The following is a 13,887-nucleotide window of genomic DNA, read 5'->3' on the forward strand; positions in this document are numbered from 1 at the left end:
CCGGCCATGGGGAAGCCGACGCCGCCTCTGCAGTGATCGCGGGACCCGGCGCCCGCCCGGCGATCCCCACCCCTCCGCCAGCAGAAAGAACTTTAGAGATCCCCAAAACCTGAACGCAAAGTATATATATTTATACAATTAAGCAAATAAAGAAATAAAAAGGGTTCTGTGAAGCCAGCGGCCGCAGCATCAAGTCCCCCGAGCTCGGCGGTCGCGATGAGGACCGAGGGGTGCCTGCTGGTGCCGGTGCTGGTGGTGCTGCTGGGGCTCTGTAGCGCTGAGCGGCAGGCGCTGGTGGTGCCGCGGCGCCTGGGCGCTGCCGGCGGCCGGGAGCGTTTCCGGCTGGAGGCCTTTGGGGAGCGCCTGACTCTGGATCTGGAGCCCGATAGCAGCTTCCTGGCACCGAACTTCACCCTGCAGTACTTGGGCAAGCCGCCACCTCCGCCGTCGGAGGACGACCTCTCTCGCTGCTTCTACTCCGGCACCGTCAACCGAGATCCCAGCTCCGCCGCCGCCCTCAGCCTCTGTGCGGGGATGCGCGGCGCCTTCTCCCTGCGGGGCCGCCAGTACCTCATCCAGCCGGCCCCCGGCACCGCGCACTGCCGCGGCGCCCACCTTCTCCGCCTCCGCGGGACCCGCCATGCTGCCCCCGCCACCCGCTGCGCCGTGGCCGAGGCGGGGACAGAAGCGGAGGCGACAATGACGGAGCCTGCCGCGCACGCAGGTACCGTCAGGGCACCGCACCGCCCTTCGCGGGGAGGGGGGGTCAGCCTCTCTCTGCCCAGCTACGCCCCCGCCCCGACTTGGGGCTGACGACGGGGCCACGGCTGGTGCTTCCCCTTCGTCCCCATCCTGAGAAAAGGAGGGAAGGATGCACTTACCTGGGTGCGGGTTTCTCCCTTCCGCCAGCAAGCGGTGTTGGGGGTTTATTCAGCCAGGGCTGCCGAAGTCTGGGGGCGGGAGTTAGGAGCGGGACAGTGGAGTACGTCCCTTAGTTGCTTTGGGTTTCAGGTTCCTTACGGTGGTACCTTGCAGCCGCCTTTCTGTTGTGTTCACATGCGCTTTCGCGCCTTCTCCCTCTCTCATTATAATTTTTTTTCCTCCTTAATGCAGAAACGAGAAGCAGAAGGAAGAAAAGGTTCGTGTCCAGCCCCCGCTACGTGGAGACCATGCTGGTAGCCGACCAATCCATGGCTGAATTCCATGGCAGTGGACTGAAGCACTATCTCCTGACGCTATTCTCTGTGGCAGCCAAGCTGTACAAGCACCCCAGCATCCGCAACTCCATCAGCCTCGTGGTAGTGAAAATCATGGTCATCTATGAGGAGCGGAAGGGACCCGATATCTCTTCCAACGCCGCTCTGACTTTGAGAAACTTCTGCAGCTGGCAGAAGCAGCACAACCCACCCAGTGACCGGCATGCGGAGCACTACGACACAGCAATCCTATTCACCAGACAGGTGAGGGAGGTGGAGATCAAATCCATCCCCACTCCTATTGCTCCCTACCGCTGGAGGCCCCCTCTGCCAGGAGATTTCCAAAGAAAGTTTTCAGAGGCAGTCCTGTGTCATTACAGCTTCAGCAAAGTAGGCTAAATGTGAAACGAACTGCTTTTTATTTAGTCAGGGTTTTTTTCTGGGCTTTGCACTGTCTCGGGTGAAATTCACGGTCCGTGCAATGGATTTCAGTCTCTCATACTTTTAAGCAGATTTAGTATGGAAATTCTGTGTTTGCTTTCTACGTGTAACTGTTGTGTTCCAAAGGCAGATTTTTTGCCATCATACCCATTGAAGTACTGAATATTTATGCTCTTTCCATAAGTAAAGGCGAACTGCCAGGGCTGGATGTTTCCTGCCAAGGTTGAGACTCTGATCTGATTAATAATGAAACTGCCTTTTTTTACAGGACCTCTGTGGTGCCAAGACATGTGATACTCTTGGGATGGCTGATGTGGGAACAGTTTGTGATCTAAACCGCAGTTGTTCTATCATAGAAGATGATGGTTTACAAGCTGCCTTTACAACAGCCCACGAACTAGGTACTTGAAATTTGAAAGGTGATTTCACGTGACTGATTGAAGCCAGCTCAGTGCCACGGAGTAAAGAGCTGCCTAGCCCTTACTGCAGGCTCACTCTGAGCTCCCTGTTGCAGTCAGGAGGAGGCAAAGCTTTGCCTTGTCATGTGGTTGAGCTGTGGAAAGCAAATCCTGACTACATGGCATTGTCTGCAAGAGCTGTGTATTTGACTGATTGCAGAAAAAAAGCATGAGAAGCCTGTGAGGGGAGCAAAGATACAGTGCTACCTGCTTAAAATTTGGCAGTGTTCAGGAGTAAGGTTATTTTTTAAAGGCCAGACTATGAGCAGCTGTAGACTCATATTTAAAATAGTATTGATAATGGATAGGACTGACTTCTTAAAATCACAAACTCTGTTCTTTCTTTAAGGCCACGTGTTTAACATGCCTCATGATGATGCAAAGCAGTGTGCTGGTATTAATGGAATGAGCCGGGATTTCCACATGATGGCATCTATGCTTTCCAACCTGGATCGCAGCCAGCCATGGTCTCCATGTAGTGCCTATATGATTACAACATTTTTGGATAATGGTCATGGTAAGATTATTAAGCTTTGCTTTCTCTCTCCTCTCTCCTCTCTCTCTTCTTTTTTCTTAACAGAGAGCGTTCTGCTGCAGCATAGTTGGCCTTTTGCAGGCTGTCAGTGCATTTAGAAGACCCATAACTCTACCAGAATGGTGGCACACACTCAAAAGACTTAGAGTACAAAGCAAGTGCAGTTCTCTTTTTGAAACCAGATTCACTGACAGCATTGTCTGCTTTTTTTTTTTTTCTCCTTAATTTTCAGGTGAGTGTTTGTTGGACAAGCCCCACAAACCAATTCAGCTTCCTTCTGACTTGCCTGGCACATTGTATGATGCCAACAGACAGTGCCAGTTTACATTTGGAGATGAGTCCAAGCACTGCCCTGATGCAGCCAGTACGTGTACGACACTGTGGTGTACTGGCACTTCTGGAGGACTACTTGTGTGCCAAACCAAACACTTCCCTTGGGCAGACGGCACCAGTTGTGGGGAAGGGAAGTGGTGCATGAATGGCAAGTGTGTGAATAAAACTGAGAAGAAGCATTATGATGTAAGTATGAAAAAAGAAATCAGAATATATCTTGGGTTGCAGAGGAGCACAGATAACACTTCAGTAGGAGTAATCAGTTAAAAGGGCTTGAATAAGTGGAGGCAGACAGCTGATAAACGTGGAGCTTTTTTATTTTCTGCAAGTAGCTTAGGTAAAACAGCATGGCTGTAGTTTTTGTGGTTTGATTTTCTTTTACTGTATTAACATTTTTGTTCTGCTTTTCCTTGTCATTCCAGACACCGGTGCACGGCAGCTGGGGATCCTGGGGGGCATGGGGAGAGTGCTCCCGGACCTGTGGTGGTGGAGTGCAGTACTCATTCAGGGAGTGTGACAACCCTGTCCCGAGGAATGGGGGAAAGTACTGTGAAGGGAAACGGGTGCAGTACAGATCATGTAACATCGAGGACTGTCCGGACAATGATGGTAAGCTTTTCCCCATTTTTGAGGTGGAAATAGGGTATTCTGTGGAGGAAGAGTATGTGCAGAAGATGATCTGACATCCACCTGTCTTTCCTCTGCCTGCAGGCAAAACCTTTAGGGAGGAACAATGTGAAAAGCACAATGAGTTTTCCAGGTCTCCCTTTGGAAGTGGACCTGCAGTGGAGTGGACACCCAAGTTTGCTGGTGTCTCTCCAAAGGACAGATGCAAGCTAGTCTGCCGAGCAAAAGGAACAGGATACTTCTTTGTTTTACAGCCAAAGGTATTTCAAAACTATACTTCTTCCACCTAGTCATGAATAGGACTTTTTTATTTTCTCTTTTTATGTGAAGTTGTGAAGCAGTGTAGAAATCTAAAATTCTTTCAGAATTCTTTTTCAAATAGAAGGGGGGTTTTGCGTTTAAGCTGGATTCTGCTTTCTTCTTCTTTCTTCTCTTCTGACACGTACAGCTTGACCAGTGCAAGCATGCATTAATCGTCCTGGCATGGTCCTCCCAGTTATTTCACACGTAACCACCTCTTCTACCCACTCCACCCTAGTTTCCTTTCCAGAGCTTCCACCAACTTGATTACATTGAAATGTGTTTGGAAAACTGAGGGGAGATCTTTGCCAAGACATTGGTGCTTTCTCATACTGGTTACTAATATGCTGACAACTTAAAATAAACAAAAGGAAAAATGTTTGTCTTGTATAGCTACTTGAATGCACTGTCATAAGATGTTGAGAGCCAATAACTACTGCAGCCATGACACAGATGTTTTTCGTAAAGCAGTAGTCCTAGAAATAAAAGATACATTGAACACTATTAAAAGCACTTTTGGTGCTATAGTTTGAGGACATGGCTTACCTTCTAGTGACATTAGAAACAATGCTCTTTCTTCATAAGAAGTAAGAAATGTGGTTTGTGGGTTTTTTTTAGAAGGGGCTGTTAATGGAAACTGAGATTTGGTTTTGCATCACTGTGGCACCATTTTTGCAAGTGAGATGAAGTAGCACTACATACCTGCAACTATCAGTGGGCTGCTTTGGTTTTTGCTTTAAAAAGCCCTGAAACTGTGTGCTGCAGGTCTTCTACCTGTCCATATTTTGCATTTTCTGTGTCTCAGCAATTTTAAAGCAATGTGCATCTTCTAATTTAACATCCTATTGCTTGTTTCCTGCAAAGGTTGTGGATGGCACCCCCTGTAGCCCTGATTCCACCTCTGTCTGCGTCCAAGGACAGTGTGTAAAGGCTGGCTGTGACCGTATGATAGGATCCAACAAGAAGTTTGACAAGTGTGGTATCTGTGGTGGCAATGGATCCACTTGCAAGAAAGTGTCTGGCACACTTGTTAGAGCAAAGTGAGTATATGACTGCTGCTATTACTTTGTTCTTGTGGGTTTAAGCTTTTGGTTTTCAAGTCAATGAGATGTTGCCCCAGTTTGTTATTGGTACTGTGATTTGATCTGTGAGAGCCATCTGACTGAAGACAGCTTACAGTTAGATCCCAGTGAAAGAAAACCCCTTAGATGTGGGCATGCCTCTGCCATAGCAATAACGTGGGATGTGGCTTTGAAATCCCTTAATCTATTCATTCCATTAAGTCAGCAGCTCATGAGCTTAACACTTCAGCTTCAAATGAATTTCAGTCTTGTGCCAGACAGCTTCTTCCCTTTCCCAGGGACGAGCAGAAAACTCAGCCTTTCTCTTTTCTCTTGAGCAGACCTGGCTACCATGATGTCGTCACCATTCCAGCTGGAGCAACAAACATTGAAGTGAAGCAACGAAACCACAGGGGCGCAAGGCACGATGGCAGCTTCCTCGCCATCAAAGCCGCAGATGGCACCTATGTCCTCAATGGCGATTACACCCTGTCAACTCTGGAGCAGGACATCACCTACAAGGGCAGTGTGCTGAGGTACAGTGGCTCCTCCGCTGCCCTGGAGAGAATCCGCAGTTTCAGCCCTCTGAAGGAGCCTCTGACCATTCAGGTCCTCACCGTGGGAGACCTGCCACAGCCCAAGATCAAGTTCACCTATTTCGTGAAGAAGCCCACGCAGCCTGGGTCAGAGAAAGCACCCAGTAGAAAGAAAGAGTCCTTCAATGCCATCAGGGAGATAATCTCCTCTGAGTGGGTGATTGAGGAGTGGGGTGAGTGCTCCAAGTCTTGTGGTTCAGGCTGGCAGCGGCGGACAGTGGAGTGCCGAGACCCCCAGGGGCGGCCAGCCACTGACTGCACCCGTGAGCTGAAGCCCAGTGACATCCGTCCCTGTGCTGACATACCCTGCCCTCAGTGGCAGCTGGGAGACTGGTCACCCTGCTCCAAGACATGTGGGAAAGGTTTCAAGAAGAGGTTGTTAAAATGTATTTCTTATGATGGCAATGTGCTGCCACAAGAAAGCTGTGAGCCCTCCAAGAAACCAAAACACCTAATAGACTTCTGCAATGTTACGGACTGCAGTTAAATACTATAAGTTGGGAAAGCTATTTTTTTTATTATTATTATTGTTACTTTGGTTTTTTCCTTCAGAACAATGCACTGAAAAAGAGGGCTAGAGGCAGTGCATGTGACTTTTTTTTTGGCATGCAGAATTCATGGTGAGGATCCATTGAGGTGGGGCAGTGCAAATGGCTCTAGTTGGCGTTGCATCCTGAAAGTCCCCTGCCAGCTGAAAATTGGATAGGATGGCAGATCCATGACACTTGTCTTCAGAAGATAAGTCCCTAGGGCATTTTAATTGCCTTCTTTTTTTAAGTATGTTACAAGCTAAGCAGTGCCCACAACACATTTAAGCAAACACTTTGGGGTTCAGTTACTTCTCCCTTCTTTTGGATTTATATTGTGGTACTGAGCAAGTCCCTGTCTCTAGGAAGGGGAGAGAAAGGAGAGCAGAAAACATAGCTAAAAATAATTGGTCAGGGCTTACCTACCTCACAAAGGGCAAAAAACAGGATTGGGAAAGGAGCTTTAATTATATCATTCATGGCTGCTATTCAGAGAATAGTTTTATATAAAAATAAAGCCATATTCTCTACCTGTAAAGAGTAAGAAATACTAAGAACAGTCAGTCAACTCCACAAATAACTATAATGTCTATTTCTTAAACCATATGTCATCCAAACGTGCCTGTCCGTTTCTCACAAGTACTCCAATGCCATTGTGGTGACATGTAATCCAGAGGCTAGAAAAGTAGAAATACTCCTGGAGTAGGTACCATCTCTTGAGTAGTTGCTATTTGTGCCTTCTGCATACTTTCCACTGGCTTTTCTGATTTGAGTTTGGTCCTACCATCCTGTCAAACAGACTGGTAGCTTTCGTGAGCATTTGAGTCATGCTTTCACAGTGAGATCTTTTACATAACCCCAGCCAATGGAAATTATTTGCACTTGAGTTAAAAAGATAGAAAGGAGGAAAAAAGAAAAAAAGCTCCCCACTATGAATGGGAACCTCTCTTTTATGGCCTCTGGTGGGTTTGTAGTGCTGAAATCACTGATAAGGCGGGAAGACAAAGCTGAAGGATAGCGGGTCCATCCACAGCAGTACGCCAGCATTCGCATAACTAACGTTTGTGCCAGTCCATAGACAATGAGAGAATATGGCTTTCCATATGTATATAGTAAAATATATTACTATAGATTTTTATATACTTCATAAGTATTATATATTTCTTTCCCTTCTGGGAAGGGTTCTAATTTGTAATAAATGCATCTAATGAGCGTATTTATTTTTATACTTCTTGTCTAATGTGACCTTCTAAGTTATCGCTTTTTTAAAAGGACATATAACAAGGATAGAGTATTTATACAGTATAATATGTTACTAGAGGTAATAAATGAAGCCTATAAATTTTGGAACTAGAGCGTCTTTATTTAACTGGAGTAAAACTGTTCCATCGAGCCCAAAGAGCTTTGCAGTCTAAGGCAAATGTTACCAAAAGAAGCTAAACTGCGTTTTTCAAAATGACTGGTAGCCTAGCCTACTAATTGACTGCCTTAGTGAAGGGGTTGGGAGAACTCTACCCATAATGTCATACACAGCGTTAAAAGGGGTAATTCTGTGTTTTATTACTTAACCACTAACAGGGTGCTCACCACTGTTGTTTCGTCTTTCACAATAAATGGGGTGCAACCAGATCGCTGCCACTGGTTTCAATAACTGCTTGCAGAAGGAGTATTGCTGTCAGTGGTGTTTCTAACCAACAAAACATGTATGGAAGCAGCAGTATACCTGCTCCACTTAACCTTACCCTATCGGGAAAGAAGCATTCACAATCCAAAAGCGTTGAGTGGCGCGTGGGTTTCATTCACACCTTTCTGGAGGGCCTTCGAATCATGCTTTTCTAATTAAAAGTACTGTGCGAATGAGCTGTTCTAATGTCATTGGTAATACGTCTTACAACGTGAAAATGCATATTAAACATGCAAGAAACTGATTTTTCACTCCCTCATTTCTGATCTCATGACCACTGCAGTCAAGGGAAAAAAATCTTCTGTTGCACTCGGTAGGATTTTTGCCATGGAATTTGAGACGTCAGTCATTTATGAATACTTTTGGCTTTGTGTCATGTAAAAATCTATTAAAACTTCCTTTGCCAATGTTTGGACTGTCTTGCAGAAATAGTTCCCACTTTATTCCACGGATAAAATCCTGGCCCCTCTAGAGCGCATAGAAAAATTTTCATCACGTCACACTTCATTGAGCGTTACTTTGTCTTTGACATGTAAAAATACTGGGGAACATTACTTAGGAGGGAGCCAACCACTTCCTGGTTTTATGAATGCTTAAGTATAGATACAACAAATAACAATGTATGGATGTGTATATGCATACACATTTTACTACAGCAAATGGATGTTTTCAAGTGGGGGAAAAAAAAAAAACAAACTCAGCACTGTATTTTTTGTTGCATTTTCTGCTGGTTTTCTTACTCCTTGTGGACTTTTTATCCTAACTTGTAAGGTTTTGGTTGATGTTGCCTGGAACGCTCAGTTTAAGGACCCAAGGAGCTACAGTCCTGAAAGCACAAGACCCTGTGATATCTACAGAATTAGTGAGGTCCCACACCTGCTGGGTGATAGTGATTGCCCAGATTTCCTCTCATCAACCTAGAAGAAACAGTCAAGGCTAAGAAAGCCCTGCAGAGGAAACATTTTCTCACAGGCTTCTCAATTAAAGCAAGCCCAAGGTTTTGACATCATCTAAGCCCTTGCAGGTAGTGCTTAAGGAGGCTTTTGCAAGAGAAAAATGGTGTTTCAGAGGCACTGCCTTTCATGCTGAAGAGAATTTGGATCAAATCAAACACAGCAATTACCCCTTTTTCAGCAGAAGGTGCTGAAGTGTTCTGCATTTCCAAAATGCTTTGGTTTGTACTACCTACATTACAACAGTCAGCCCCATAACTAACTAGACATAAATGAGGAGTCAGAGGAGTGTGAGTGATGAACTAATACAAAGTAATGCTATAATGGCAGTCTATTTGCTATGGTGTCATTCATTTCTTCGGAGCACAGACTGGGAGCAGAAAGTCAACTTGTTACCCATATTTGTAGCACAGCTAACCAAGACTGCATTTCCAAGTCATAGCTTAGTGACTACGTTTTTCATGAAATCATATTTTTAATAGAGCTGGGTTATAGAGAACATGCTCCAAATAATGTCACAGTGCAAAGAACTGCTTCCTTCCCCCCTTCAGTAACAAGAAAGTCTGCTGCTTGAGGTGACCTAGCAACAAGAAGTGAGCAAAAACAGTGGAGCATAGTTTAGCAGTGTAACAATCAAGATCCAAATTAAACACACTGCCTGCACCAAGAGTCTGTCAATTTATAGCTTTTGTTATAAAGGACTGGATAGTTAAGTGTTTTTCATGTGGACGTTCATTACTGTGAGCAGGAATTGCAACACTTTGTTACTGACACGTAAGTCCCACTCTCCAGAGCAGAAGTGGCACTGAAGTCTGTGTTGGGGTGACCATAAGCGATGGTGTTTTCTGCCAGCCCAAGAGTACTCTCTTTGGGCCAGGGCCACAGGTTCCACTGACATCCTAATGGGCTTCAGACTCTAGATGAAGACTTTTGTTTTCAATCAGGTTGTCTCAGCTGTCCAGCTTGACAGGTGGGGTGAGATGTTTCCTGTGACTAGCATCTCAGCTTAGGACAACCACATAGCACATTTGACCCAGATTTGTCAAGCTTCCTCCAGGTTCAGAAAAGTCAGGCACTGTAGCCTATTCTTTGTACCATTTTGATGACATGACATAAATGGGTTTAGCTGAGTAGCATGAGCTTGGTAGGTGCAATCTGTATCATCAAGTATTTTCAGAGGTGTGGGGAGAGGCAGGTGTCTAAATGAATGAAATGTGTGTTTCTTAAGCACCCTTGATTTCATTACTTTCAAGGCTGAGTGATCTTCCAGTTCTTGTTAAGGTCAATTTCTCTTTCTTGGCAGCGTGGAACAGATGAAAAAACCACAGTGAGTAGTACTTTGCCATTTCAGGCATTGTGAGACTTAGTAAAAACTCTCCAGACTTCAAGAGTTTGGCACTGGGACAGAACTCCAGTCTGAGGGCAAGATCTCCAGAACCCAATCTTCAGACTTCACCATCTAAGTTAGAAAATAACTGGGAGTCCAAAGAGGAAAGTTGCTCCTGCTGGAGAACTACTTTCTGGGCTGATGAGATGTAAAATAGTGGTACCTATGCTGAGTAAGCACTGTAAATGGTGCTACTCGAAAAATTGGAGTAGCTGTTTTCTTGTGGTACTGTTAAAATCACAAATAATATGATTTACTGCTTGAAATTCTATTAACAGTAAATAGGATAAAAGCCCAAACAGTCCATAATGGGGTTCTTAAGTTGCTGCATTCCCTTCTCTGTAATCTTCTTCTTGTAAAAACAAGAATATAGTGTTGCCCAAATAACTATTTTGCCACTGATTGTTATACATGAGGTTTCAGAGCAGAGAAAGGTTGGCTGCTATTATAGAAATTGGTTCTGTTTGAGCTTTAAGAATAGAAAAATAATTCTATATATCTGGTATGGAAAAACCCTGAAATTGTCTAGAGTTTCCGTATACTGTAGCAGCTGATACCTGCATTTCAAAACCACCAGTTGCCTGAGTATATCCAGAGCTGTAATTTTAATGTCAGGACATTGACTTACAGAATAAAGGCCCCAGAGTTATATATGTGAACACTCTGATTTGCCAGGTGCTAGCAAAGATGGTATTTTATCTTCTGAAAAGCAGCTCCAGATAGCTTGTAATGTGGCAACTGGATTCCTACATTAGTATTTCACAGCAGCTTGCATTCAAATCAACATCTCCAAGCACTGTAGATGTTTCAGTAGAAGTCTGGCATAACTTGTGGAGAAAAAAACAAACAAGACCTTTGCTTTTGTCATTGCCACCTTACCATGGGTAAGCGGATGCAAGATAGTGTGATGTTTTGAATGGTGTAGAACAAATAGGTAATATGGGCTAGGTGGTGGGAAAAACTCATATAAAACATTTTAACCCACTAGATAGGTCAGGGAATGGAGAAGAAAACACTCTTCAGAAATTCAGAAAAGCAGCTTCAGAAGAATAACCCAGACTCTTCAGCAAACACTCCCACCGTAATAACTGGCTTCTGCCCATCATCTCACAATGAAATTGCTTGTACAGCTTTGCTCTAACAGCCTGATGTTATTATGGGTCTCACACACCTGGGAAAGCTTTTCATTCCATGCAACTGCAAACATGCCTACCAACCACCATTTGGAGCAAAGATCAAATCCTGCATGATATGGTCACAACTGTTTAGTCCTCAAGGCAAACAGGGTGTAATTAGGAGAAGTTTTCCCAAGCAAATGTCACTGAAATACAGCGAACTGATTGCCCACCCCACACCTCCCAAGAACAGAGGCAAATCCCAAGGACATGTCTAGGCTACAACAGGACCATACATAAGCATTCAGCTGTAGAACTCATTTTGCATACACATTTACATTCTGCCCCAATTTTCATAAACAGTATGCACTGTTATAACATGTGGAGCAGAAGAAGAACAGACCAGGAGATTGCCACCTCCTAGCAGCACCCACTTGATAGCTCTTCCATGGCAACACCAAACTTTGATGCTTCCTTAATAAAACAGCAGCTACAAACATGCACCCATGCTTGATATTCCCCCTCAAAAAAACCAGCCTGTATCAACTGAAGGGAAGTCAAAGTGCAGTTAACAGGTTCATGAGTGGTGCTATGAATGTAATAGCTTAAAAAAGGTTTGTGCTCACAAAGCCTGGGGCAGACTGATGATTGCTGGAGATGAAAATTAGCATTGTTTGGACTTGCAGAGCTATTTTACAGTACCACACAGTGTAAGAGGGTCCTGTGCAAAGGAGTTTTAATGCTGGGCAATAGGAGTATATTTTCATACAGTATCTTTGCTTGTAGGATGGCAACACGTGCTTGGTACATTCAATGTGATTAAGTGCTTTGTGATATTGTAGCCTATCACCATAAACTAGTGAGATCCCTGATGCTTGGACAAGAGTTAAAGTTAAGCATCCCAAGTCTAGGTTGAACCAGTGTGACATCAGCCAGCCCTAATATACTGTACTTTCTCTATAAGAATGCTACAAAGCTAATTTGAGTTTCTACCAGCTCATGATTCTTTCCAGATATTCCATTTGAAAATTGGTATTTTCTCCAATATTAGTTACACTCAAATATAATATATTTTCCTACAAGCACAAAAAGGAGCTGCTTGTTCCAATATAGTGGGAACAATTGGAGCTAGGGAAGAGGGGAGTCATATGGTAGAGATTATAATCAGGCAAGTTGAAAGCAGTGGCCATTTTAATTGTGCATCAATATATTTTTCAGTATAACTAGGACAATATGCCTGTCTTGTCCCAAACCATTCAAATATGTACTGCCACTTTGGAAGAGTTTTTACTTATAAAACTGGAGATGAAATTAGGGATAAGAAAGTAACTGAAGTTCAGCCATTTGGATTAAAAAAATCTCTGTCAAAAAACCATATTAATGGGGAATCTTTTCTCAGGTCTTTTGTGGGTTTTGTTTGGTTTGTGTTGTTGGGTTTCTTTTATTGAAAGGAAATGAAAAATATGAAGCTTTAAAATAATTCAGTTCTGTTTTTCTTCAGTTTTCTGACAGGCAGACTGGGGGGGGGGGGGAGGGAGGGGCTGAGGGAGTGGCTTGGGGAGGGAAAGATGCTGCAATATCAAGAAAGAGGGATGCTCAAAGACTAACACTGAAGGCACAGCTAAGGCACATAGAAATGGCTTCAAAGTTCACATAGATATTGACCACATCCTGCTGAAGTCTGTACTTCATATGATTCTCACACATATGATCCACTTTTGTTCACCATGAACTTTGAATAATTATCTTAAGCAGTGAAAACATGAAGCACTCTTTAGAATGAGTCACAGAACTAGCCTTGCCCATAGCTACTTTCATAATAGATGTCTTGTGGATACAGCTCTGATTCAGCAGGGCACTTAAGTGCATGTTTACACCCATCATGATTTAGGACAGCACTAGTTAGACGTAAGAGTGGCAGAAGCAAAGCTTACCTTCTGTTGTCTAACCTCATCTTAATTACATACTGCATTAACTTCAGAGACCAAACTTGGATTAGAATTTTTTCATAGAGATAAAACTTCATTGGGGAAGGGGAAGGGGAAGGGGAAGGGGAAGGGGAAGGGGAAGGGGAAGGGGAAGGGGAAGGGGAAGGGGAAGGGGAAGGGGAAGGGGAAGGGGAAGGGGAAGGGGAAGGGGAAGGGGAAGGGGAAGGGGAAGGGGAAGGGGAAGGGGAAGGGGAAGGGGAAGGGGAAGGGGAAGGGGAAGGGGAAGGGGAAGGGAAGGGGAAGGGAAGGGAAGGGAAGGGAAGGGAAGGGAAGGGAAGGGAAGGGAAGGGAAGGGAAGGGAAGGGAATATTAACTGTGGAATGTTTTGAAATGTATTTTGGAAATTAGGTTTCACAGTTAGGCCTGGGCAGATTTAGAAGTGAATTAAATGCAGTGTAATGTCCATCTCCCTCTTCTTCCTCAGTGAACCAATAAACAATTTGGGGGATGTGCTAAAATGATGAAAATGGATGTTTTCCATTTCTCATTTTCCTCCTGTTGGAACAAGTGCAGAACACAACACAGAAGCACTAGAGGGACTCAGCTGCCTTTCATTAATTAAAAAAATAAAATGAAAAAACCCCCCACAGCACATGGTTCCTCTTGATTCTTTTAATTACTAGTGTTATTTATTTGCACTTTTAAAGGAATAATAGTTGATGTCAGAAAGGAGGACTCCCAGAGTG

At 44.3% G+C, this 13,887-nt stretch overlaps 1 protein-coding gene across 1 annotated transcript; it reads left to right on the forward strand.

Annotated features, from left to right (window-relative positions):
* Nucleotides 1-205: 205 nt before the first annotated feature.
* Nucleotides 206-7,828, forward strand: ADAMTS1 (ADAM metallopeptidase with thrombospondin type 1 motif 1). The gene is made up of 9 exons (XM_009905692.2): nt 206-724; nt 1,114-1,460; nt 1,906-2,038; nt 2,445-2,612; nt 2,863-3,149; nt 3,386-3,572; nt 3,675-3,850; nt 4,755-4,930; nt 5,293-7,828. The coding sequence occupies exons 1-9, from the start codon at nt 217-219 to the stop codon at nt 6,032-6,034; spliced, it is 2,724 nt and encodes a 907-aa protein (XP_009903994.2). The 5' UTR covers nt 206-216; the 3' UTR covers nt 6,035-7,828.
* Nucleotides 7,829-13,887: the final 6,059 nt, after the last annotated feature.

This window comes from Dryobates pubescens, chromosome 12 (assembly GCF_014839835.1).
Source record: "Dryobates pubescens isolate bDryPub1 chromosome 12, bDryPub1.pri, whole genome shotgun sequence".
NCBI classification, from domain to species: domain Eukaryota; kingdom Metazoa; phylum Chordata; class Aves; order Piciformes; family Picidae; genus Dryobates; species Dryobates pubescens.

Excerpts from the sequence above, each read along its gene's own strand:
- ADAMTS1 (XM_009905692.2), top strand. The coding sequence starts at position 217 with ATGAGGACCGAGGGGTGCCTGCTGGTGCCGGTGCTGGTGGTGCTGCTG. Across the intron at positions 1,461-1,905 it reads CAATCCTATTCACCAGACAG|GACCTCTGTGGTGCCAAGAC; the intron begins GTGAGGGAGGTG and ends CTTTTTTTACAG. Across the intron at positions 2,613-2,862 it reads ATTTTTGGATAATGGTCATG|GTGAGTGTTTGTTGGACAAG; the intron begins GTAAGATTATTA and ends CTTAATTTTCAG.